This window comes from Equus quagga, chromosome 4, assembly GCF_021613505.1.
Source record: "Equus quagga isolate Etosha38 chromosome 4, UCLA_HA_Equagga_1.0, whole genome shotgun sequence".
NCBI lineage: Eukaryota > Metazoa > Chordata > Mammalia > Perissodactyla > Equidae > Equus > Equus quagga.
Window position 1 is genome coordinate 59,136,002 of NC_060270.1, and position 27,829 is coordinate 59,163,830.

A 27,829-nucleotide genomic window follows, 5' to 3' on the forward strand; every position below is an offset into this window, starting at 1 on the left:
TTTTTCAAATAGAAACAGTGTTACTGACTTCTTCATATTGGATAACAAAATAAGGGTAACTCTGGTCATCGTTAAAAATGACAAAAATCTGAGGCTCAAAGAAATTATCCACACACGAGTCATACAGGTCACTGGTGACACTGCCGGGATTTACTGGAGGGGGCCTCCTCATGCCATGACTGCCCATCGTGTACCTGCCAGTTAGCACTTTGGCCAGAAACATGAAATGGACTCCTTTGGAGGACTTCTTAGAAAAGTTGTGAGAATAGCTTGCCTTCTTTGCAAAATAACTGCCTTGTCCAAACATTGTAGCATGCTTTCCACAGACTCGGGGGTCAAAGTTGTGCTTGCAGATTCCATCTACCACATCCTGGGATGTTCCATGAAATAAATGTCTCTCATTTATTATTCTGTCACGGCCAAACATTTTCCTGTTCATATATTCCTTTTTCCTAAGGCAAAGAGTGGACAGGGAATTTAGAAGAGGGAAGGTATAGATCAATTTAACAGGGAGGAGGTAGTCATAAACTTCTCTTTATGGTTTCAGTGGGGAGGAAATGTTAAAGCAACTATCATGGGCAAAATGCCATCAAAGATCATACTAAAAGTTTAAACCTATCTTTTCCTCTGCAGACAAGAAAAGCCCCTTTTTCCTTTTCTCCTCTACCAACTGCTCACTTGCTTTCTCTTTCATTTCAAATCTAGTTCTCACATCTTACCTTCTCAGGATGCCTTCCTTGTCTAATCCCACCAACCTGAGTGTCTCGAGTCTGAGATTCCTCAAACCCACATATATTCCTTTTGCACTACGTTAGTGAGTTTGCTGACTTGAGAGGCAGCATAGTAAAGTGATTAAGAGCATACCTCTGGTGCAGGACTGCCTGGGTCCAAATTCCAGCACCATTAGCTTATTAGCTGTATGACCTGTGCTACATTACCAAACTTTCCTGTGACTTAGTTTCCTCTCTGTAAAATGGAGACTGTAATAATCCTACTTATAGGTCTGTTATGAGGATATGTAAGTTACATGACAAAAAATACAAACCTACTAAGTTCCACACAAGTCTTTACCATTATGTTCTGCGTTTGTCATTAGGTACATTAAGAAAAGGCTCTCTTGAACTTTATTCATACTGCTGACTCACCTTTTATATTTCTCCCAGAGAAACTGGTTTTGGACTCTCAATATTTGCAAAATTCTATACTTAAACTCAGGCACAGTCTTATGAAAAAGATTATAAATGATTCGATAACTTTTGTCCTCTGCAGAAACAGGCACTTGGATGAAGTCCTGAGAGGGATGCATATAAACCCAAGTTTCAGGGTAAAAGTTTGCTGAGGTGACCCCATCTGGGCAGATGATTTGTGATGATGAGGTTGCTTCAAGAGGTGGAGGAGCCTGTGTGGGAACACCACCAAGTGTCCTAGAAAAGACAGGAAGGAACGTCAATGTAAGACATTCAGAAGTAAGTACATTTCACATTATATTGCTCTAGAGCAGTATCTAATATTATAACTTGTATAGTTTAAATGCTGGTTTAAAAAACAATATAGAAAATACTATCTGTTAAAGAAAAAAAATCCTAGAGCAAATATGGCCTATACCTGGATAACCTATCATTAGCTTCCTCCTGGCCTTCTCCTTGTGGAGAAAACTCTGGAATGTACTGCTGTAAGGCAAGCAAGCAAGAGCCAATTTATAAATAACTTCACTTTTTGAATCCTGGACTCCTCTTTTGCCTATAGGGTTAAAGAAACTGTTTCAAGGGAGCAACAATAATTTATACGCGTTCTTCAAACTCTGCTGTACTAAGCAGAAAACATGTCATTACTAAAAGCTATTTGGGGTAGGGGGTGCAGAGTGAGGGGAGACAAAGTGAGGTAGGTGGGAAAGAGGGAGCTTATAGGGTGGAGATATAAAATATTAAAAATAAAAAAGCTTATGCTTTAATTTTTGTATAAAAACAAAAATCATGGAGTAGGTATTGAAAGCTAACAATTGGCATTTGCTTCTTTTTTAGTATCACATGCAACAACAAAACCACAACACAATTCCAATTTCATAGTTTTAGGTGTGCTTAAGATGGACCTAATTACTTTAAGCTCCGGACACCAGAATGCATATCCTTGGATCTTTAAATTCAAATCTGTTACTTTGAAGGATGAGTTTAGATAAGCAGCAGCTTTGATCAGTTACTTATTCCTGCTCAGTTAAATGCTTAAATTTAAATCATATTTCTTGGCCACTTTCAAAACAGAGAAAAAGGAAAGAAGAGAGAGAAAGGAAAGCCCGACCCTGAGACCCAGATTCAGGGCCAGGGTACTGTAACACTCACAGCATACGGTGGTCACAAGGAAGCAGAAAGTCTGCCAAATGGATTAGGAAACTGAAATTTTCCACAGAGCTTTGTGACACAGAGGTACAACTGTGGGTGAACATGTCTCTAATGTTCAAGAGCATATCTTACCATCACCCTCCTCATAATCACAGCCACTTGATACTAAGCACATACTACAGACCAGGTATTTTACAAACAGGGATGGCTTGGTTATCCCCACTTTTCAAATAAAGAAACTGCTAGCATAGCTAGCAAAGAACAGAGATAGGATATGAATCCAGGCCTATCTAGATAGTCTCTAAGCGCATACTCTTTCCATTTCCATGTACTTCACAATTCATGTGTGTGGGCGTGTGTGTGTATATATGTGTATATATGTGTGTGTGTATATCTTTTTTCCTCCCCACAAGGCTTGAAAGTGATAGGATACCAGGATTGCAACTCAGGTTTGCCTGACTCCCGCTATCATCACCACTAACACCGCCATCACCTCACACAGTCTTTTGACCTTTAAGATGGCTTGATAAGAAGCTAAAAGCTACAGAGGCACAACTGCCTTCTCTAACCCGTGCCCCCTTCAAGTAGCTGTGCCTATGATTTATCCGGCTTCAAAGTCCCTTTGTGAGACAGAGCTGGAGTTCTGGGTGGATCCAGGACTTACAGAATCCACCGGGTGCTTTCAGTTCAAGGGCCAATTTAAAGGGGGTGCTGGTTTCTCCAACCTTCACAACAGAAGGCACAACAGCTCCCGTCCTCTGGAGCATTTTCACAAAGCCCAGACAGACTCTCCAGAGCCTCCGTTCACTGGCACATCTTTCTGAAGAGAAATGTACCCAGCTGCTTTAATCAGATTCTAAAAGGTCTGTAACTCTTTAAAGCCATCACTATTCTGGAGGAACGGCAGGAAACACAGAATATAAGCTCCTTATTTTTAGCTGTTCCCTCTATCCTTGCTCTGCAAAGAGGGTCAGTCCCAGCCCACCAGGTTTTCCAGGATTATCAGTGGTTGAAGTTACCAACAGAGGTTTCCAGGTTGAGGGAGAAGGTGAGATTCTCACAAGCACTCCGCCCAAAACCGGTTTTAGGCTGTCGCAGCTGTACTGAAAACCCGACACTGACAACCGAAGAGACTCTGCTCCTTTTCTTCCTGGTATCACCCCTGCCTAAAAACTAGTTCCATAAAATGAAAGCTTCAAATGTATCCTTTCCTTTTTCTATTATTTACTCATAGATGCTTGAAGGATGAGCCCGTGTAAATAAATCCTACCCCTCCTGAGATATTAAATTAGATTTTACATATGTGGTTAGCATCCAATCCTATCCATAGATACTTACTTTTAATAAGCCAACATCCTAATTGGGCTAAAACATAAAAATGCATATAGACATCTGTCTGATGGACTTCTACACTCTAGTTGCCATGAGTTAAAAATACATATTCCAAGCACAGTTATTTTCTGAGAGTTTTGTTACTGCTCAGTTTGTATTCGGCTCATGGGTATTCCAATGATGCTGCATGCTTCCCAGTGCTGGAGCAGCCTTCTTTAAGACAGGCAAAGCAGAGGATGTGGAGCTTGTACCCAAGGACCTCTGAAGGATGGATTTTCAGAATCTAAGGTCACCTTTTACCACTCTCCTTCCCTCCCCTTGTCATTTTGAAAGACATTTCCTAATTCAACTTCAATAATGAAGTAAAAATTAATTTTATTTTATCCTTTTTGGGGAGGAGTCAAAGAAATTCTATCAGGCCTTCTCATGACCACAAGGAACTGCATGGGACAGATGTCCTTTCAGCTGAAATGAACTCCCAAACCTCTAAATCTGAGATTTGTTTGCTTGTGCAGCCTCAGCTCAAGTATTCTAAGAATATTAAAGAATAAGCTCTTTTTTATCAGCTCCATTAAAAAGCAGCAAGCACAAGGAAAAAATTTTTTTGTAACTCTGAGGAGATGGATGTTAACTAAACGTACTGTGGTGATCATTTTGCAATATACTCGTATGTCAAGTCATTATGCTGTACACCTTAACTTAGACAGTGCTGTACGTCAATCATGTGTCAATAAAACTGGAAGAAAAAAAAGGCAGCAGGGAAGCTTTCATTTAAAAAGAGCCAGATTTACAGGAAATTCATGAATTAAGTCAGCCCTCTCACCCCACCCACCCTATTCTAGCATTCCCAATTCTTAGACATCTCTGATTCCCTGATAATTGTGGTCTTTTTGACATCTATGTTTTTCTTTGACTCTTTGCATTTACTAACACTTCAAAACAAAACTTTCTTCCTGGCTAAGATCATGGTCTCTCTGAAATCTGCTTTTTGGAATGAAGCCCCCTCCCCTTTCTCCCCAGTGGCCAGTCCCAGTGCCCCTTTGCCCCAGACTCCAGGGCTGACAGGAACCGAAGGGCTGCATTCACCCATTCCACACTGGAGAACCTGCTGCTTCTCTGCTCTTTTCTCATTCGAGTGTCTGCATAACTCTTTGATTTGCTAAGCTCTTACTTTACACCTGATTATCACTGTGTTCCAGACAAGACGACCAAAATAGGAAATTTTAAAAAGAAAAAGGAGGAGAGAATAGAGCTCTTCTTCCATTGACTTTCTTTGTTCTCTTGTAAGCTTATGTTATAAATAGTAAGGCCATACTTGTGTCATTAATTCTACTACTGCTTATACTATTTTTATAGTTCACACTTTTACAAAACAAGCCTAAGTTTAAAAAAGAAGGGGGGGCTAATTCCATAATTACTTGTCTTAGGATGGAAACAAATCAATTTTCACCCTTCTTGTAAACTCCCCCAACAATGCAGCACTTGAATGATGAGCATCCTTACTGTCACACAGAAGCGACATCTCGCTTGACTGGCTCAGCATGCCAAAGTGCCGGTCTCACTAATGAGTTCTGCCATCTCACTGGGAGGACAGTATGTTCCTAACTACTGGAGGCCAACACACTCTCCAGCTGTGCTACTGAAATCACAGAAATGGCATTTTTATTAGTTTCTAATTTAAAAAAACCCTACAAGGTAACAATTTTCACACTTAGACTAGGAAGAAAGCACACATTTACCCCAAGCCAATATATATTTCTAAAATCAGCCTTATTACAAACTGCTTTTGGATACTGAGCATTTCACAAATTTTTATTTGTTTGTATTTTGTTTTTAATGTTCTCTTTGTAATCTCAGAATTAGAATCATTAAGATTTTGTCATAATGATCTGGGAAAAATACAGTTTGGGCTTGAAACAAAAAACTACTCATAAGAGTATAAAAGGAGCATCTTTACCTCAAAGATCAGCAGAAGAGACCAACCAATATTTACTCTAGACCTCCCAAGTTCATAAAACCAGGTAAACCCAGTATCACTTTAAAAATCTTTACCTCAAAGATCAGCAGAAGAGACTAACCAATATTTACTCTAGACCTCCCAAGTTCATAAAACCAGGTAAACCCAGTATCACTTTAAAAATCAGGCTAAATATGGTAAATCTGATTAGAGTATAGAATGATTTCCTTAGAGATACTAACTTCCAAAGATGGCCAAGCTAACGGTAACTGCCCTACCTTTTGGCGTCTATGGAGATGTGCCAGTGTGCTATCTAGAAGGAAAGAAGAAGTGGCACTTGGCAAAATGGAAGAAGAGCTCATTGACAATTGAGAAGGATGAGTTCAGTCTCAACCTAAAAGTATGACAGGTAATTTTAGTGAGTGTTTCAGGAAGATGGGCCTTACTTAGTAAATGAGAATGCAAATTATTTGAAAAGGTGAATTCTTCCCATATAGATTCACTCAAGGGAAAAGAATGGAGAACACAACCTTGAAGGACTCTCCCTACTTGTCCTGGCAGTTCACCTGGGCTGGGAAGTAGTCCCATAACGTAGAAGGGTTATCACCAGAAAAATCAATCTTCCACAAAGAGGCAAAAGCAAACTCTGCCTCATTCCAGATATAATTACTTTCAGCTGTGGGAAAATGTTAATTCTGCTTTTCAGTTCAAAAAATCCAATAGGATACTCATTCTTAGTGTTGGGTTAATTGTATCTTATCTGAACTCTATTTTTTTTAATTGATTTTTTTTTTGAGGCAACAGTGGTTGATAGCATTATATAAATTTCAGGTGTCTATTATTATATTTGACTTCTGTATAGACTACATTGTGTTCCCCACCAATAATCTAGTTTCCATTTGTCACTGTGCACATGTGCCCCTTTATCTCTTTCGCCCTCCTCCCACCCCCTCTGATAATCACCAATCTGTTCTCCACACCTACGTTTGTGTCTGTTTTGAGCGAAATCATACAGTATATGCCTTTCTCCGTCTGACTTGTTTTGCTTAGCATAATGCCCTCAAGGTCCATCCATGTTGTTGCAAATGGCAAGATGTCATCTTTTTTGATGACAGAGTAGTATTCCACTGTATTATACACATCTTCTTTATCCACTCATCCAATGATGGGCACTTAAGTTGTTTCCAAGTCTTGAAGAATTAAACCCACAGAATAACTCAGAATTTCACACTGTAGAGGTAATAACCAAGTTAGTCTCTTAAACTAAAATCGTTTTCTCTTTGGCATTCAGTTGTACATTTACATAAAATGAGAGTAAAGGTGAGACTTTCCACTGAACACTTACTGTAAATATGGAAGCAGTATAAAACAGGAGCGGAAGAGGGGTCTCCTTTTTATTTCTCTCCTGAAGAATGAATTGTGGAGGATGTAGTGGTTGTTCCACATCATAAATCGGACCTCTTTCAGACCCCGAGAGTTGGCTTCTTCAATCAATCGAATAACAGACTATGCAGTAGAAAATAGAAGATAGAGGGGGGAAAAAAAAGCAAGTTAAAAAAAAACAAGTCAAGAAACAATCACTATTAAATACGCAAAATGTTAATGTAACTAAAAGCAAAAATAATTAACCTTGCTGTTAACTTCAGAAGAGTTCCAATAAAGTACAGTGAGTCAAATTAATTCCCTTTATACATAAAATTTTTTTTTGCGGGGGGGGGGCAAAGATACAGACTAGAAAGATGCTCCCTGTTCAGAAGAGCACAGATTTCTACCTCATGAAACATGTGAGGCCCAGGGAACTACTCTATCCTATTTTGAGGCCTTAACAATGTCCTAGAGATTTTTCTGTTTATATTGAAGGGGGTTTTCAAAAGAGGATTAGAGATGGTAGTGTATACAGTTCAAATAAACCAATTAAGTACCAAACCTAAGAAACCTCTCAGAGGAAAAACATTGGGACAGTCCAAGTATCCTGAGAATACATTTTAAACAGCCTCTTATTCTCTTTGGAAGGTATCAGACACTAGTGATTACTTTAAAAAGTCAGAAATTTTAATTCAATATTGTGTTTTATAGCAATTAACATTATTAGGTCATTTTCTTTTGCTATTGCCTTAAAAGAAAACCTAAGGTAGATAAGTCAGTTTTCCCTTTTTGTAACGATGGAAATTAATTTAATCAAATTGAAGAAGTCAGATCTTTGGAAATGTGAAATCAATCGCTAAAGTCCATTTCAGGGTGTTTAAACTTGACTCAGAATTCTCATTCAGAGGCAAAATAAACCATCATCATTTTAAAACCTTACTTTTTGATTGATGGGCTTATTCTTACCATCTCGAGTAAGGATGCATGTGCACATATGACAGAATTTTAAATGACTGATGTGCCTCACCACAGCTCAAGAAACATTTTCAAGTATTCTTCCAGGGGCTTAAGAGCGACTGTTTCCCACTAGACTTCTGAAATGCTAAGTGTAACACGTGATCCAACCAACATAAGTCCAGGAGCTAGATACAGTCAAAAGTTACACCAGTGCTTACCTCATTAAAATTACTCAAGGAGGCACTGAGTCTGAGTACTGACCCCTATAAATACTTGGTCTCTTTAGTATAAGATACTGGGGAAAGCACTTTATCTCTCTGATAATAGTGGTATTCTATTTATGGATTCCAGGAGATTAATGTAAAGAAATATATTTTCAGAAAAATCAAGAAAGGTGTTATTTATATCAACGAGACTCAATTTTATATCCATAAGCTCCTTGATTTGTGGTTCTGTCTAGTCATTGTTGGAAAGGGAGAATAAAATAACAGTGAAAGATAAAAAAATTTAAAGGTACTTTTTGGAAAAAGAACCTGTGTAAATACCTCAGGATACTCTCTCCATCCAAAGTGATCCCTACAGAAGAATTTCCAGGCTGTGTGGTAAACAGAGTTGACATTGCTAGAGGGTGGTGTGGACAGCCTTCGTAGTTGGTCAAATTCAGTTGTTTCATATAAGTTCATGGCATTCAAATCTGCCCAAAATTCTTGTCCTCTAAAAAGACCCAAGAAAAAACAAACTGTTAATATTAACACATTCAATTTTTAAAATGTGTCTGATTTGAAGAAAAGGACATTACTGGTTGTTTCCGCATTTCCTACATGACTTTTCTTAACATGACCAAAATTTCCAGGCCCTGGAGTTATGTTAGGATTGATTCTATCCCATGGCATCACTGGCCTAAACCAATCAACACAATTCCACCCTCCCCACCACAGTGGGATGAGCTAAACACTGGTGAGTCAGTCTTAGGATGATGAAGGTGATATAGAAAGCAGACAGAGAAAGGAAACTTCTCTTTAAGCTTGTCTTTTTTTCAGAGCCATCAGTTTACCTAAGCCAATACAGGAATACACAGTATTTGCTGATCAAAGACAGGAAAAAAAGAAAACAAGGGAAAAATAAAATGAACCTAGATGAGGCCAGTACTGCTAATCTACCCAACATCAATATTATCTTTTATCCTGTGGGTGGAAAAATTTGGCAAAACATGAAGAGAAAAATAGTTTGGATTATTATCAAGTTTAGCTAGAATATTTGTGTCATTTTGTCCTCTAGTCTGCTGCTGCTGAATCAGCACTTTACAAACATCTCAGTTATTGGGGGAAAAATCCCACTACATGAATCAGAATCATTTAAGAAATTAATTTATAAAGGGTAGTCCAATTGAAATATTTGTATTTCTTTTTTAATGGAACTTCATCTAGTGTTTGAAACATTTCAAACATTATTTTAAGTAACTGACAAAATTTTTATTGTACTCTTCCCTCTTTTTCTGTATGTTTCAAAATTTCCCTAAGAAAATATAACAAATAAAATATATCAAAACAATATCATAGATATCAGCAGAGTGACTAGGTTTCCAAATATATTCCTTCATACTTTCCACTACAGACTTCTATATGGATGTCCATAACACACAGGATACTCCAGATCCAGAGGCACTTAGAACGACTGGTTGACGTGAAATTCAGGTGTTTGGACAAATATTTCAAATAATTAACTTATTGCCTTCCTGTAAATTAGGATTTTGAAAAGGATATTACTTTGGCTTATGGGTTTTATTGGTTAGTGCAACACTTTACAAACTCTGCTCTTGGAACACTTGTTTCAAAGACTATTAATAGGTATTCTATGCAAAAAAGCATTCTGTGGTCAAATGTTTGAAAAAACTTGGTTACATAAAGTTAAACAATTTACTTATGGCAGCCACTCCTTAGTCCTTTTAATATGCTAAGGTAGATATTTAAATACCATGATCAGGGCTATAAAGTATCCTTCCAAATCTCTGACAGTGCTCTCCTTTTTCCCCATGAATACGTATTAACATCTCTCAATAAACACCCCTGGCAAATGTCAGGGAAAGAAAATCTATCTCTCACCCTCCAGCCCAAAGTTCATAATTTGCGAATCAGGTTCCATCTGAAAAAATTCAAGTCAAATACCCAACTGACAGTGCCACGAAGCACATAACTTGTAAAAAGCAGTATGTTCCTTCAGAAATTCCTACAGAGCTTCCAAAAACTTTAATTTCTTGCTTAGAAAGAGTACTAACTAATAGGATGTGGTCTTAAAAGGAATATACAATTTTAATTAAGTGCGAAATGGGAATAAGACAATAAAATGTAGCTCAAAAACCACATTTGGACACTGCTTTAAAATAATTTATGATAAATAGTATTATTTAACCCAAAAGGAAAAAAATGTTTCTGAGAAATTCTTAAAGAAAAAAAGAAAACACTGAAAACTGGAACTCCTATACCTAAATTAAACTCCACATCAAGTTGCTTTAAACAATTTTCACTTAATTTTAGGAAAATCTGATGTTATCATTGACCAGAGAGATACTAACCTCTTTTTCCCCCTTAAGATCATTTTCAATTTCTAAACAGATTTTCCCCCTTTATTTCCCAGTAGCTGTTTCCAAATGAGTTAACAAATCCTCAGTATTTTAAGGAGTCCTCAGAACAGCAGTCATTATGTTAACAAGCATTATAATATAAACAGCCAATGTTTTTTGCTGTTAAAATATCAGATTTTATTCTGGACATCACTCTAGCAATTTCTGTTTAAGCCTGATTATTAAAACTTTATAGATAATGATTTGCATGAGAAAGACATCTAAAACTGCAGCCTTTGCCACATTCTCCACGCATTTCAGTCCTTTGGGCATTATGAAATTTCTGTAACAAATCTTAATTTACTACAATCAACTGTTCTTTGGATTGATGTATCAAAGTACTGTTTTAGCTCTATTTGATTTTCAATATGCTTTTCTAGACTTGACAGAGACAAAACAACAAATGTGAAAAACATTAAATTATCTTTTTATAAGATTAATTTTACCACCTGCTCTTCCTTAAACAGGGAATGCTTAAAAAATCCAAGGCCAAGGTTTTTTTCTCCTCAATCTGCATCAGTATAAAATGCATGCAATATGATGCCAAATGTTCAACACCCACCACTCTTCTTTATCAAACCATTGTTTCCTACTATCAGAAAGCAGTTACAAGCCATGTATGTGTGACAATGGTGATGGTGGGCTGTATTAGGCAGTACACCAAGAATTAAACAGATGTAGTCCCTGGCTTCCAGGGGCTTCGAGAGAGAAGTAACTAACAAAACATAAGACCAAAGAAGCAGTACATCTGCCAACCTAAACTCATCAGTGGCACGCACATTTAGGGAATGAGAGGACAAAGAAGAGTCATGCAGCATTATGGGAGAGGAGGTGGTTACTGACATCCAGGAATGGACAAAGGTCAGGAAAAGTAAGTGGCTTTCCTCTATCAATCCAAGAGAGCTTTCTGTAAGAGAAAGAATTTTAGGAGCAGTTTAAATAATAAGAAATATTACAAGTAAAGGGCTGTGTGGAAGAACAAGAAAAAAAGAGTTCTTCAAGCACTTTGCTTCTTGGAAGAAGGGTGGGGACATGGAGGAACAGGAGCAGAGCAGATAGTTGGAAAAGGAAACCTTCTAAAGAGGGGTACAACGTAAGAGACAAGGAAATGTGAACCAGGGTATAACAGGCAATGTGAGAGATGTCAGGCCATGAGCTGAGGAGGTAAGCCCAGGGTCTCAGAGCCTTAACTAAGGGTAGGAATTTAGAGTATTGAACAGATGGTGATAAAGGGTCAAAGTAGTAAATACAGGCTATGTGAAAACTGAGCAATAGAGACAGTGCTAGAGACTCGGGGGGAGGGCTTTGTAAAAGCAGGGCGCAACGATCCTGGTAGATGAGGACCCTACCTGGCCCAAGGGCATCCCTACCGAGGGATGGCCAGAAAAGTAAGAGTGTAAGACATAGCCACTGTGCAGTAGGATTTAGATTTGGCTAAATGTATCACATTGCTAAATCAATCAGTATTGAATTACTCAATAAATAACCCTATCATGATGAATCAGGAGAAAAAATTTTGTAAACAGATTACTGATTTTTGCTATAAAGGGAAGAATGAACATGAACTGATGAAATATTCACAATTCTGTTTCACATGCTTCACCAACAAGCACAGCACCACACATACCAATAAAAGAATCTAGATACAAAACTAATTTAAAATTCTGAAAAGGACACCCAGTCTCATAATTTAGATGCTTTATAACAATTGTTCTCTTCCTACTCAACAAATATCTTGCCATACCAATAAAGCCAACATTTTCCAACATATATTATCAATGCATAGAACACCAACACCCACACTAAGTCAGAAAGTATGCACCGCATACCATCATTTCTTCTATTATATTTCAGATACTAAAAAGAAAGTAAAAAGGGCCTATGATGTAAATGATAGAGCTGTAACGAAAACCAAAACCATTAAAGAAATAGTTGCTGAAAAACAGAAATTAGAACATTATCTCTTTGTTAAATAAATGGTTCTTGGGATTATGCATTTGGGAGCTCAGTAAAGAGTGTAACCATTTCAGGTAATCTATTTATAAATTGTTTGAAACCAAGAAAGAAATGACAATTAAAACAAAAATCTTAAGTCAACACATTGATTAGGCACTGGCTATGTGTTGGGGATAAGAAGATGAAAAAGATAAAATGTGAGAGTCAGTGGGGAGAGAAAGACCAGCAAACCCTGTGGTACAGTGTGAGATGTGGCACAAAGGTGGTCTGGGAACAATTCAGAGGCAAAGGGCCTACCTCTGCTGGGAAAGGGGTCAGGAAAGGTGGTCAAGGGAAGTGTCCCAGAGTGGATGAAATGAGAACTAAGTCTGGCCAGGCAGACAGTGAGGGTCAGGACACTACACGCAGAGTGACTGACATGAGTAGAAGCTAACTAAGCAAGGCACGAGAGATCCAAGAGCGTGTAGCACATGCAGTTCATGTGGGAGGTCAGAGTATAAGTGTGTGTGAGGGGGATGATAAGAGATAAGACTGGACTGGATAGGCTGGCTGGGGCTAGATAATGAAGAGCTTTGTATACTGGGTTAAGAGGTTAAGATTTGATTCTGTGGGCAGTAGGAATCACTGGTGGATTTTCAACAAGGGTGAGACTTGCCTCTTCTAAAAGTCACTGCAATAGTAGTGGTATGCACTGATTTGTTTATTTTTGGTAGGGGAAGGTGGGGGAAGGGAAGGGGAGAGACAGGCACTTATTTGCTAAATATTTATTAGCATGTTTATTTATTATTAACATTTCTTATTCTATGCTTAGCGATCTACAGCTATTAGAACTGCACAAAACAAATGATGATAGAGAACTAAGGAGGCAACAGTAGGATGATCTGAAAGGTATTTAAGAGTTAGTATCTAACTGCAAGGAGGATGATTACATGTGGGGCTGAAGGGAGTGGAAGAGTATAGGATGTGTCCCATGTTTCTGATCTGGGTGACCGGACTAATAGTAACCCATTAAATGAGACAGGAGTTGCAGGAGATGGAACACATTTAAGTGGGAAGATGATGCAAATAAAATACAGAACTCGGACTCAGCGAAAGTCAATTAAGTATAAAGTTTTCTGGACCCTAATCTGTATAGTCTTAACCAGATGGGTTAGACTTCGGAACCTTGGCTTCCTGCCTGTAAGAGTTAACTGGTTTCTACAAGGATAAACCTGTGACCTCAAACTAATTAACACAAACCCTAATCAGATGGACTAACTAGACACTTAATAGGTCCTCTTATTTTATTACTATGATGTAAAGTGAAAATGTCTCCTAAACGGAGGGTCATAACGATAGAAGGATAAAGATCAAATGCAGTACGAAGAGTATTTAGGCTCTTCTGCTACAGACTTGAGACAGGCATGACAGATGGGGTGTGTTTGCTGCTGCTAAAGAAATTTCACAGGCGCACAAAATATAGCTGGCTTTTGATACCTGGCTTTGATGTTTCCAGAACTCATTTAGCAATGCTGGAATATCTGGCAGCTTATACACTGCTTCAAATATGTTACAAGGTGATGAGAATCAAAGCCATGGCATATACAACACCAACATATTTTGTGAAAGCAGTGTAGTTATTAGACTTCAGAGGACTATGTACTCTAACTTTCTGTTTGAGAAGCATAGTAACTGTCATTTATTCTGCTACTAATTAAGATTTTTGCTAACATTGACTCAAATGGCACAGAGCTATTGGGGCAATAAAAATTATCTATAAATGCTCACAGACAAAGCAACATCTTTCAATATTTACCAGAGGTTAAAATTCTATACTTCTACAGTATGCCATTGGGTCTTGGTAACAACAGGATTTTCACCCTTTGTATCCAGAAGTAGCTGCAGACACAGACAAACCTACAAATCAAAATTTGGAGTTTACATTATTATGCATATGGCCCTCAGTAGTTAGGGCAGGCTAACAATCAAATGCTGACTCTCAATTAAATCTGCCCCCCTCTGAGGAGACCCTGACCTAATCAAGGCAGGGCTGCTGAGGCTTAGATCATTCTATAATTAACATCAAACAGATCATGGATTTATCTTATGGTTCTAAATACCTCAAAAGATTTTTGGGAACGTAAAAATATTCCCCACTTTAGGATACAATGAGTTTCTGGGGACCAACTCTTACAAAAATGATCATCATAAGGCAAAATTCTGACCGTGTGTGCCACTCCCTTGGTCCCTCCTGAGACATCTTGGAAACAGGTGAATGAGAAGGTAGGGAGTTAGTGAGTAGATGCTGTCTGGAATCAGATTTATCTGTGTGCTAAACACCATGTCTGATTTACAAATTGTTAAGACATCTAATCTTGAGGCTGTCCTGGTGACCGAGTGCTTAAGTTCATGCGCTGCGCTTTGGCGGCCCGGGGTTCGCTGGTTCAGGTCCTGGGTGCAACCTATGTATGCACCACTCGTTAAGCTATGCTGAGGCGACATCCCACAGAGAGGAACTGGAACGACTTGTAACTAGGATATACCACTATCTACTGGGGCTTTGGGGGGAGAAAAAAAAAGAGGAAGATTGGCAACAGATGTTAACTCAGGGCCAGTCTCTCCTCATCAAAAAACAAACAAACAAAAAGACATCTAATCTATGGTCTTAAAGTCCAGAGGTCTAGAAGTGAATATAGTGAAATGAAAATAAGAGGCTAAGAGATAGGAGAATAAAGGAAAGTAGGTAGGTTTCCTAAGTGAAAGGATACCCTGTTTTTAAGCTTTTGTAATTCTATATTCTCCAAAAGCATGTGGGGAACTAAACAAGTACATAACACAGTTTATTCTCAAAAAACTGTGTACTAAGATATGGCCATTTGAATACCTCTAAATGTTTCCTAAACTCCTAAAAAATAATATCACAGATTGAAGTCCCCTACCCCATGCAAGCACTAAAAGCAAACTGCAATATCCACTTGAGGAAAAAAATCTAAAATACTGTTATGTGGGGCTTTTCTTATGTTTTTATTACAAAGCTACCAGAAGACATCAGAAATGTCATACAGGCTTAAGTTTTATTCAAGTTCAGTCACATGTCCTGAGGCTCCTAGCAGGTAATGTAAGTGAGACATACTTCTCAACAAGGCCTGAAGAGGAAGTGAAACAATTTCCACAAGAACAGCTGGGACAGAAAGTCCACAACAGATTAAAAAATGCGTATCATGCCTCACACTATGTTAAATTACGCAGTTACTACTTTTTTATGAAGATGAGTAAATATCCCCTTTGTTAAGTGAAATATTTTAAAACTGAGGTTTCTATTTTAACTTAGAGTAGACAACAAAAAATGTCTGCCATGTACTCAAGGCACAAATACTGATTAATTCAATTCTGTGGATATAGAATTTGACAGCATTTAAAGAGGGCCGAAATATATTTATTTATAAAACTTTTCTACATGATTATAAAATCAGTTGTATGTAAATACTAAAGTGCTTAAAAACAATTGTCTTCAACCTCAAACAATTCAGAACTCATTCACACAAATGAAATACTAATTATAGATAATTATCATAAAATATATCCTCTAATAACTCGCAGGAAGATACAATCTATTGGCTTAATGTATTTCTGGATCCACTTATAAAATTACAAACAAGTCCTTTAAAAGGTTTTTGTTCAGAATTTTCTCAATTTAGCCTTGTCTTTTTCCCGAATTAGTACAAACAGATAATGAACAAATTAAAAATATACTCACTAGTGTCTTATTATGAGAACCCAGAGGTGATTAAGAAGCTCAGCACTAGAGATTTGAATGTCTACAAACTAACTATATGGACAATTCATCACTCCCTGAGAGTTTATGCAAATTTCTGAAGAAAAGAAAAAAAAGACTTCCTACAGAAAACATATTAGGAGAGTTTTTTTATTGTCTAGGTTTTGTAAACTATGACTCCCAAAACTCTCAACAGGGTCTTAAGTCAGTAACTTCTCCTAGGGAGAGGGATTCTACAAAGCCAAGTTTCTCCAATAGATTCAATTTTATCAATTAAGACAGTCTAAATTATTTTTTAGTAACAAATTAATTGTATTAATTAAGCATTAATTGTAATTATTTCCACAATGCTTCTGATGTGTGCAGCATCTTGGACAATCCAAACATCAGAAAGCAAGTAAGCACAGTTCCTTCTGTTACCCACATTCTAGCCCCACGCAACGATTTCTTTTACTACCTTGGAAGGCAAACCTAGTATTTCTCCTCTGCTTATTTTTATTCTCTCAATGCCTGGAAACGAAAGAACGAAGCCAGGTGACAGTCAGAAACCAAAGGCCAACCGCAGCAGGAAATTATTTAGAGTATTCTGTGCCATTTGCCCTCTCTCACCCTGATCAGCTGCAGGAACTGTGAACATCACAGGGTGCAGGCCAGATTCAGAAAGCACAGGCACTCCTGCAAGCACAACCACCTGTGGGTCCTGCCCCTGCCCTTCTTCACTGACCATTCAGTGCTGGTAAAACTTTAGAGCAAAGAAGATCACTCAAATTCTATGGCTATATGTTAAATGAGAAAGGACAGTTTAAGAAATCTCTTAATCCAAAAAGAAAAAAAAGATTAACGTACAGTCATGTGTCACTTAACAACAGGGCTACATTCTGAGAAATGTTTTAGGCGATTTCGTCGTCCTGCTTCGTTGTGCAACATCATAGTGTGTGCTTACACAAACCTAGATGGAATCGCCTATTGCACACCTAGGCTCTATGGTACTAATCTTATGACACCACAGTCATATGTGCAGTCTGTCACTGACTGAAACGTCATTATGTGGTGCATGACTGTAATAAAGAGAAATTCTTGTAAGTGTGGTCTAAACATTTTCCAATCATCATGAGAACTGCTGTATTTCAACATAAGACTATTCACAAATCATTCCTTATGCTCAGAAGCAATAGCACCAAAACAAAGGACATCCATTTGCATAAACAATACAAATTTCATGAACTCTTTCTCAGACAACTTAGTCACAGGGGATTCTAATACACTCCTCACACAACATTTTGTGGTACACACACTCTCAAATCACTGGTTTCTGTACAATGTGAACAGGAACAGTCACTCTAGCATTCTCACTCTCATATGAGCTTACCCTTTCATTGTGATGACCATGCAAAGGTTATTTACTGGTCAAGTGGGTGTTCCCAGTAAGTAAACAGCACATAGCAGAAAAAGATCGAAGAGACAGACACATTTTGTTGTGTGGACACGGCAAATACGAATGCTTAACTAGTTAACGCCCTTCTGTGCTTATCTTAGCAACAGTAACTGGCTAGACCAGCAAAGAAAATTGGAAGTTTCACAATCATAAGTTTGTTAATATCATCAACTTCTAAAATTTGAGTTCCTGATCACAGAAATGATTATATTTAGCACAAGACTGCAATACTGTCTTTTGCACATATGAAATATAAATCTTAACAAACTACGAAGCTGAATAAGTGGAATACAGTTTACATAAAATCCCTGATTTTCACAGATTTCAAAATGTATTTTAGAATCTACCCCTTGTAATTTCAAATTCCCCTATTAACAAGAAATCTATATTAGAAATTTGAGGCTTTCAGTTAATGTGTCAGAGGTTGAGCTGGATTAGTTTTAACACAGGGATTTTAAATAGAGGTGAGTCTGTGCAGTATAATTCCTGGACCCTAGAAAGCACTGCCATAAATAATCTATAAATATAAAAGTATTTGGTTTTGTTAAAGAAGTTCCTTCATATCTAAAATGTGGTTTGTTTGCTCCTAGAAATGGTGAACTCCAGAAGTATTTTATTCCTTTGTACAGTTTGTGTTTATAGTGTTGCAAAGTACAGTTCAACCCAAGATCTTAAGCTATTACCTAACAATTTCAAACCCAGAATGAAACAGAAAATGGTTCAACCCTCAGCACTCTGGTTTCTTCCAAAGATACAAAATCACTCATCTTCACTTGACTTTAGCTTAAGACTCCAAGATCTATTTTAAAAGAGAAACTACTGCTTTTACAAAGAGAGTTTCTTGCAAAACTTACCAGTGTCCAATCTGAACCAGTCATATAGGAAGTTGTGCCAGAATAATCAAGAATCATCTTGTAACTCAAAATATATTTTTTTCCTTTGCGAAAATGACATACACATGTACTTAAGTTTTCCTTCCACAAAAAGGCAAATGTAACTCACAAACAGGACAGAGGTAATTATTAAAGGCTGCTAACCTAGGTTAAGAGGATCTCAGGCCCTAATTTAAATGTGATCAAAATTACTACCATCAGACAAAGGGTGCAAAATCCTTTGTCTGATGGTGGTCTCAAATCAGGGAATAAGAAAAGAGGCCATAGGAAAATAGTCACACTCTCAAATGGGTAGATTTTAGTGGCATTCCTTGAGCAGTGTCAAGGTTTTTATGGGCAACATATTGCTTTACCCTTTAGAAACAGCCCCAAACCCAATATAAAACTAAGGATCACCGACTAAGATCAGAGATGCACAGACAGAATTTATGAATTTACTTTTCCCTTTATGGTAGAACGCAAATCTAGAAACTCCAGCTTAACAAAATTGATTTACAGGGACACAGCAGAATTAATCAGTTAAAAGTTGCATTTTTTGCAAGTCCACATACACAGAATGAAGTTTTACATGATTAATGGAGTTACTATTTACTTTTTTCCTACTTATTCACAATAAAAAGTAAAAGCTTTAGAGTCAACTCAATGAGAAAATGAATACATCATGCAATTAATTTTAGGGATGGCCAGATAAACTTATAAGCTATTTCTTCCAACTGTCTAAGTTATTCATCTTTGCTTTTTGCAAGGTTTATTTTCATTACCATAAATGCATCAGGAACAGACTGACCCCAACCTGAAGCCAGGTGCCAGCTGCTTCAAAAAGTCTAATCTGCTTATTGACAAAAAACCAGAAAGGGAATAAATGATTGCTATTGATTCCCATGATAGCTCTACACAGACCCAGCAACTTCTCTGGATTAGTACAGACAGAAGCCAATTAGTTTTATTTCACATGTAAATAGCAGCATAAAGAGGTACAAAAAATAATTTACTGGATTGCTTTATCCTAAAGTACAAGACACACATTTTGAAAGTCACTTCAAACACAGTTCTTGCTTATGGATCTCTTTCTCTTAAGCAGGAATTTTTAAAATAAATTCAAACTCATCCAGCTGTGTATATTCAAGAAATACCAAAAAGTCACAAGGCATAGTAAGTTTCAGCTGTTCTCCTCTCTCCAGTGTTATCAATAACACATAATGAGTTAGTTCATACATCATCACAGCTGTGCAGGCCAGAGCTAACTTGGCTAATCCAACTCTTCCAGTAGAGTCCTTCAGGAGCTTGCTCTGCTTTAGATAATCCACCCTGCAAGTCATATAGAAAATGGTAGCATATGCTCTTTATTATCATTAATACGCAATTCTCCTTGTCTTCCTTCAGAGAGGTCCTGTGAAGTCTTCTAATGGTACTGTCCCTTGGACATTTTAAAATGAAAACAAAAAAACAAAAAGAAACTTCTGAGAGCAATTAGCAGCCAAATCACTCGAAACTAAGACTATGACAATGCTCTAGGCTTAAACCATAAGCAAGTAAAACACGCTCTTTCATCAATATGCTTTAATTCCAAAAGAAGAGAAAAAGAACACAATTAAACATCAAGTCAGGGTTTGCAACTTTCTTCTTCACCTTCCTCCTTTCAGGAAATTCAGAATTAGAAATAATCACTGGTCATATTTTCACTTACAGATTACCTCCAAAATAAAGTTTGCAGAGTGCCTCCTCTTTATGGGTGATAACTAGAAGACTACTCTGGCACACTTTAAAATGAATGTAATGTGAAAACCAATGATGATCTTAGTTGCTAAAGGGAGATTTGCACATCCTCCACAATCCCAATTATCCAAAACAGGATTCCACACAGTTAGTGAGGCTCTTTTAAAACTGCTTAGTCCTGCCATTTAGTGTCATTTTCTACAAAGGAAGAGTGCCTAAACTGTCAGAGACTGTGTTTTCTCAATCGAAAACACAACATTCGATGTTGTTTTCTTAACTGCGTATTTGGAATTTGGAAATTCTCCAAGCCCATCCCGTGTGCAAAAGAAGCCTTGGCATCTAAATATGGGAAGCTCAGACATACAACTGGTTTCCAGCTGATGCTGGCAATAAACATCTGCAGATGTACAAAAGCAGAGTGAGAAAGCAAAGTGGGAATATATCATAATTTGGGGTGAAGGCAAAACTAGAAAAGAAAAATTAAAATGATTTCACTATAAAATGAACCAAATAAGCACTTATTATTCTTGAAATCCTCTTTTATAAATGTTTTTCCAATATCTTAGCATCCTGACTGGAGAGTTGGAAGGGATCAGTGAACTTATCTAGCTCAACTTCCTTTCCAAGTTCATTCTTGAGAATAAATCGAACACTGCACATCTAATTTGGATTAACTTAAATGTTATATCCAATATACTTGCAAAACAAAGAATTTTATCTGCAGAGTTTGAAACTATGAACTTTTGTCTCTGCTAGAGACCCAGAACTATGAACTTTCCTTAAGTTCCATACAATGAAGTATTATGGATACAGTACATAATAATGATTTACTAAGTCATAAAAACTGCTGAAAACAAGTAGAATAAACAACTGCCATTCATTTTTCCTGAAATCTAAAGACTACTGGGTCCCACTTGGACATATACACAACTGAACACACACTTCCTGGTTATGTGCAATCTGCACAGATAGACCAGCTTTACAAGCCTGACCACAGAGATTAATAGCTTTAGCCAAATAATGTGGTAACCATGTGAACCTGGGCTGCTCCAGCTTGTTTGTGAATCTCTCAGCAAGGCTCAACATGCCGTTATCTGCATCTTGTTGCCAGGAAACACAACATCGCTTTGGAATACAAGGAAAACCAGGTTGCAATGACCACAGGTCGACTTCCCAAAAGCCTAATTTTTGATGCTTAGCTATCTACAATCTTACAACATTTCTTACTGTTTTCCATGGAGAACTTCACTTTACTAGCAATTAACAGTGAGTACTTTTTGCTATTTTTTTCAGGGCAGGACCACTTACTACCATTAACAATGTAGCAGCAGCAAAGTAATTATAATAATTCACTCATACTTTTCCTCTCAAGTGTCAAACATTAGTTTACTTCACTAAAACTGATTTGAAAATCAAGCACTCACTGCAACTACTTTATAACTGATTCGACAATACTTGCTCATGGGCTTATTATCTATGTGTTCTTCAGCAAAGCAATTTTACCAAAGGGCAAAATACCCAATATGCTGCTGACCTAAGAGTGCCTGGATTCTCTAAGACCAAAATACCTGTCTTGCCTTGCTCATGGTAACAGAATGTAATGTGTTGGACAGTAACCCTGCTACTTTCTTCCTAACAATTCAAACAGAGAAATTTAATGTACCAAGATGCTGAAATACTCAGCCGACTACAAATTTGCTTCCTAAGAGCGAAGGGGGAGGCCACTGTTCTGCACAGTTTTGCAATCTGGAGATGGAAGGATTACAGTGCCTTTAAGAGTATATAAAATTAATTATCCTTGACACACCAATTAGAATTGCTAGCTCATGGACAATAAGGATTTTGGACAATACCTTATTAAAAAGATTTTTAAGATAAAATAGAAAATATTTTTTTCTCTTCCAATGCTGGCTTAAAAAAAAAAAGTTAAAAGTAGCTTTATTACAGGATCTAAGAATTTTGCTACCCAAGCAAGACAGAATCTTGAATGCATTATATTATCAAGATAGTACATTTATGATCAGGAAAACTACATTCTTGATATAATCTTATTTTTATGCCAAAAGGTCTTCTATACAAAAACGCCATTAAATTTGAGCCTTATGTTGTTTCTCATCTTGTTCCATATGTTTCTTTTGAAACACAAGATGCAAAGGTCTAGTCTGTATGACTGTTAGGTTGCTAAAGACACACAGAGCTGTGTACTATATAACTGAAATATTGAAATATTAAAAGAAAACCACTTACCTAATACTAAATGGGAGCAAGAGAAGTTTAAAAAAAAAAACGCCCAGGTTTCTGCAATGGCAACAATGCTCTGGCACTATGCTAAAACACAAGAGTTAACATCAAGACTAACAGAATTAGACAACTTGGAAATGGTTTATTGCGAGCATTTGCTTGCTGACTCTCCAGACACTTGGGTAGTATAACCCAACTTATCTGTGAACAAAGATGACTCTCAAGAAAGTTTTTCTCCTCGACTTCTGGGTTAGGATACCCTGAGTGTTTTTCCTCCCTATGGGTCAGGCTTCTCAGTACTACATCAGGATCTGTGAAGCTGTCAGGTTGCCCTCATGGTCTCCCAAATCAGGTAGCATGAATAAACGTGCTCTTCTACCCTCATAGAATTTTAATCCTTACTCTTGGTCATACATAAACAATTATTAACATCACACATTTTAACCCCCTCTATACTACAGGACAAACAACTTATAAATATAAAGATTAATGCTTATTATACAGCCATTTTTGCACTAGCAACTTCACGTGGCAACTATCATTTTGTTCTTCATTTTTAAGTTCAATTAACCAATGAGAAGTGGAAATTTCAGTTCTCTATCAGTGAATACTGCTTGGACATCCATACTAAAAGAAGTGACTTATATGTCTTGCATATAAAAACACGATAACTGTTTTTTACATAAATCATAAACATACTCATTAACATAAATCTTCCCTTCACTCATTGTTAAAAGACTCTTTCAAGTTTAAAGAAATACCTTAAATTGCGGAACAATTTATTTTACCTGTAAGATAAATAGAATAATAAACTGAATGGTAAAAAATTAAAAAAAAAGAAATTTAAAAAAATTTTTAAAAATCTTTAAAAAAGATTTAACATGTTTGGGCAGGATTCAGAAGTTTGGGAGGAACTTCTGAATCATTCACAGAAAAACTGTAGCATTCAAAATGAAAAGAGGGCCACAAAAATCTCTAAACAATACTATTTTCCCTGAAAAACAGCAGCTACTCAAAATGCAAAACTTTATAAACTTAAGATACATTTGATATTCATTATTTATAAGATTCACCATGGATTTTCTTTGAAAAGCTCTCTTGTATGATTAAAATAGTATCTGATTCACAACATTCAATGTATATGCAACTTCTCAGTCACACAAATATTGCACAGAGTGACATGTGAATTGTTCAAATCATAAAACCTTCATTGTCTGGTTAGGTAAATAGCCTGCATTCAACCACCATGAAAAATTAGGATAGCATACAGCCAAAAGAATAACAGTGAAAAAAAGAATAAACCAGTTAGGTTACTACTGAAAGAAACCACCCTACGAAGCTTTTAGCCTCTTTACCCTCTCCACAGGATTTAACAACAGCTTTAAAGTAGTTATAAATACATACCCGTACTTCAGTCTCATTCTATCGTTCTCTGGGTTACAGTAAAATCTCTCCAAGTGCTCCTGGGAATCATTGGAAACACTCTGCCACTTCTGAGTAGTTGTCCTCTTGATCTGCCAATGATATGGCAAGACTGTGTGGTGCTTCAAACAATCTCTGCCATAAATACAAGTGCCTTGCAAAAACTCCATGCAAATTTCAACTCCATTCTCTTGGTGAGTATGGTACTGTAGCTGGTTCACCAGCTCAAACACAAGGTCAAGGGAAGCCTCCTCACTTTTGTCCTGAAAGAGCTCGGTACTCAACTTATCACTGGTGTCCAAAATGTACTGGATTGTAAAACTGTTGTCTTGGAAAACCCCTGGAACGTAATCCATGACTTTGTCTATGCAGTCAGGACTAGCAGGAACATCACTTGAAACTGGGTGCAAAAGGTCAGTCTGGAAGTGCCCTGCTGTAGTATCTGCCACAGTCCTACTGATGGTTTCTGGGGGAAAGCTGTGATCTTGAATTGGAACCACTTGTTCTGGAGCATCAGTGGAAGGATGGGCTTCTGGTATTTGGCCCCCAACACTTGTCCTATCAGGAATCAGGACAGACATATTGTTTTCTGCTGGTGGACACGATGGATTGATTTCCAGGGCTTTTTTCACCATAGGTTCATGTAAGCTGCTCTCATCTGCACTCTGGTTTCTAGATCTAAAAACCCCATCAAGTGAGCCAGATTCTAGCAAAGTGTTTAATATTGGCCTCAAAGATCTCAGGGTTCCAGTTCCCAATCTCTTCTGATCTTTTTTCTTAAAACAAGTCTTCAACGGAGTGATCTTCTCAGAGAGTCTCACTTGGCATGAAAAGTCATCAGGAGGAGAGGGAGGCTGCACTACACAGTCTGGCTCAGGTTCGGTGGTTTCCATTTCCATGATGTGGATTAGCTCCAATTGCTCCTCAGAGTCTAAAAATCCTACCAGGAAAGGAAAGAAGATGATCATTTACAAGCTGACAACAACCAGATCCCATTCACTCATCAAAATGTTTTGTTCTAGTCTGTGACTAAGTCTCTGAAATCACTCCTCTTACATATCTTCATGGGTCAATTTTAAATTTTATTGAGAAATCAAGGCTTCAAAGCAGCCAAGGCTCTTCAAAAGCCCACAGCAGGTAAGGATAAAAGAGAAATAGTATCTTCCAATAAGCTCTTGATATTTACTTGTGGACTATTATAATGTACAATGATTTGTAATTCTGCTGGGGTAAGACTTTTTACTGTAAGCCTAGTGTGGGTAGGGGGCGTGAGGCAGAAATAAGTGCATCTAACTGATGACAGCAGGGAAACCACATCTCCACTGCTTTGTGGTTCTCTTCATAGTTGTTTATGCATCATCTACCTCATGAAGTGACAAAAACTTTTTTTGTAAAAAAAAAAAAAGTTCATCAAATGAAGGATAAACTTCAAAGTTAAACAGTGAGCAAATTTGGAGTGTGAGGATATACTCAGGAAGCAGGGGCTCTCAAGTTATATGGGACAAAGTCAGCAGCCTGTTGAAGCATTTCTATATTCAGCAAGTTCCAGCATATTCCCCAAGGATGTTAAGGGTCTACTTCTGCAATCTCCAACATTACCATTACTGGAGGAGGAACACAAGGGCTTATTTATCGACAGAAGCTCCATCAGCAACAACCGCTGAACACTGTTTTAGAAACCACACACACCTTCATAATACAGAAAGGGCCTCCTTGTCCCTGTCTTCAGAATAGTTACATACACTTTTTTAAAAAGGCAAATGGAGGCATATTATAGAAAAATAACATGAATATAAAACACACACCAAACTTCACATTCCTAATGAACTACTGAAAGAGACTAAAAAAGTGGTTTTTTCAAAGAATCAGGCCTCTTGAAAAAAACTGAAACAAAGTAAAAAGCAAAGTGTGTAAAATGACAAATGGTGTCTCCTCCACAATCTAGCATTCATTAACTAATTCTGAAAATATTTACTGAGCATGGTGCCAGGTAGAAAAGGGGTGATGATGAGCAATTAATCCTCTTCTTTCTTGTCCAACAGACGGAAAGAAATCTTTGATGCAAGAGCTCATGACTTCATCAAGCATGCATCCCAAGTGCGAGCACAGTGCCTAGCACAATGCACACAGTGGGTGCTCCAGGATAATGTTTGGCTGAATTATTGAAGAAACGGCACCTATTAAATGCCTGGATGTTAGCCGTTGTGGGTCAACAGTAACAACAAAATGATAAAATTGAGTCCCCAGAAAAGTATTAAAGATCCAATTGGAGAGATTCGTTTATGTACGTGTGTAAAAGATGCATAAGGATCGAGCTCAGAAAAATAAAATAAAAAGCAGTACAGAACGAAGCGCTGGTGTGCACGGTAAACACAAAAGGAAGAGGCAGGAAAAGGAGAGTTCAGCGTGCGCTGGCAGCGTTAGGGAAAGCTCCGCGAAGAAGGAGGAACTTGACATAAGACATAAATCAACTGGAAAGCAGCCAAGCCAGGCGTTATTATGCATCATTCGGCGCTCTCGCCTCAAGGCACAATTGGCACAGACTGTGGTATTCCCTCCCCACACCGAACCGGCCTGTGCCTTCCCTCACGCACGCACACGCACGCACACTACCCATTCCTGTCACACCCAATCAAGGCGAAACACACGAACCAATTCCATTCGTACGTGTGCACACACACTACGACTCTCCCGCACTGCCCTCTGCCACACTCGGAAATAAAGCTGAGGAAGAGGCAGAGCACGGGGGAGTGGCTGAGGGGAAGTCACTGGAACCCAGTTCCCCAATTCGTTTGCATAACACAAAAATAAAGACTGCAAGGACGCTTCCTCCGGCCCGGCTGGGGCGGCCGCCGCGCACCCCGCGAGGCCCTGCTCCTCAGCACTCGGGCTCCGGCCCCGGCCCCGGCCGGACACCGCCCGCCCCAAACGGGGGCTCCGCCGCCGGCCGCCCCGGCGCCGAGCCCGGGTCCGAGCGACACCCCCTGCCGGCCCTGCGCGCCCCGGCGCCCCCCGCCGCAGACCCTCGCCCGCCCCCTCGCACAGCCGGCCCGCCGCCCCCCGCGTCTCCCGCTGACCTCCGCCCCGACCTTCCCGGGGGTGGCCCGCCCAGCCGGCCGGGCGCGCGGGGCCGCGGCGGCGGCGGCGGGAGGGGAAGACGCGCCCGCCGAAGTTCCCTGACGGCAGCCCGCAAACTTCGGGCGCGGGGTCCGGCGGCGCGGAGGGGAGCCGCGGGCGGCGCGCCTGCACCCTAGTGCGGCGCTCCGAGCGCTACACCTGCCGGAGGCCCCGGGCGCTGAGGGCTGAGGCGGAGCAGTTCCCCCGGCCCGGACGCGGCCGCGCCGACTCGGCGCCTCAGCCCCCGACGCGGAGAGCCGGCGGCCAGGCCGCCCCTCCGCGCCACCTTCCCACCCGGCCCCCGTCGGCCCCCCGAGCCCCTACCTGAGCGGGCAGCCCGAGGGGACGGACCCCGGGAGCGGTCGCGCACGGTCGGCTCGCGGCGGCGTTCGCGGGGCCGGTGCTGAGGTAACTCGGCGTCTAGGGGTCGCAGGCCGGGGACGCGGCGAGCAGCGCCTGGGCCATCCCGCCACCGCGAGCGCAGAAAGCCGCGGCTGCAGTCCCAACCCAGCTCGCTCGCCTGTCACCCCGAGCTCTGCTTTAAAGTGGCTTCCGGTCGCCTCCTCTCGGCAGCCCGTCGCGGGGGCGGAGCCTGGGCGCGGGGGTGGGGCGAGCGCGGGAAGCGGGCCCGCCCCGTGCGCGTGCGCGCTGGCTCGCTCGCGGGGAGCGGCGGGGAGGGTGCGGAGGCCGCGTTCCGGAGCGCGCGGAGAGGCAGGGCGGTGCGCGCC

The 27,829-nt window shown here is 39.3% G+C and overlaps 1 protein-coding gene across 1 annotated transcript; it reads right to left on the reverse strand.

Annotated features, from left to right (window-relative positions):
* Positions 1-27,619, reverse strand: TIPARP (TCDD inducible poly(ADP-ribose) polymerase). Its single transcript, XM_046658703.1, has 6 exons — positions 27,426-27,619; positions 23,967-24,924; positions 8,493-8,661; positions 6,971-7,131; positions 1,146-1,424; positions 1-452 (listed from the first exon to the last, which is right to left on the reverse strand). The coding sequence occupies exons 2-6, from the start codon at positions 24,881-24,883 to the stop codon at positions 5-7; spliced, it is 1,974 nt and encodes a 657-aa protein (XP_046514659.1). The 5' UTR covers positions 24,884-24,924; positions 27,426-27,619; the 3' UTR covers positions 1-4.
* Positions 27,620-27,829: the final 210 nt, after the last annotated feature.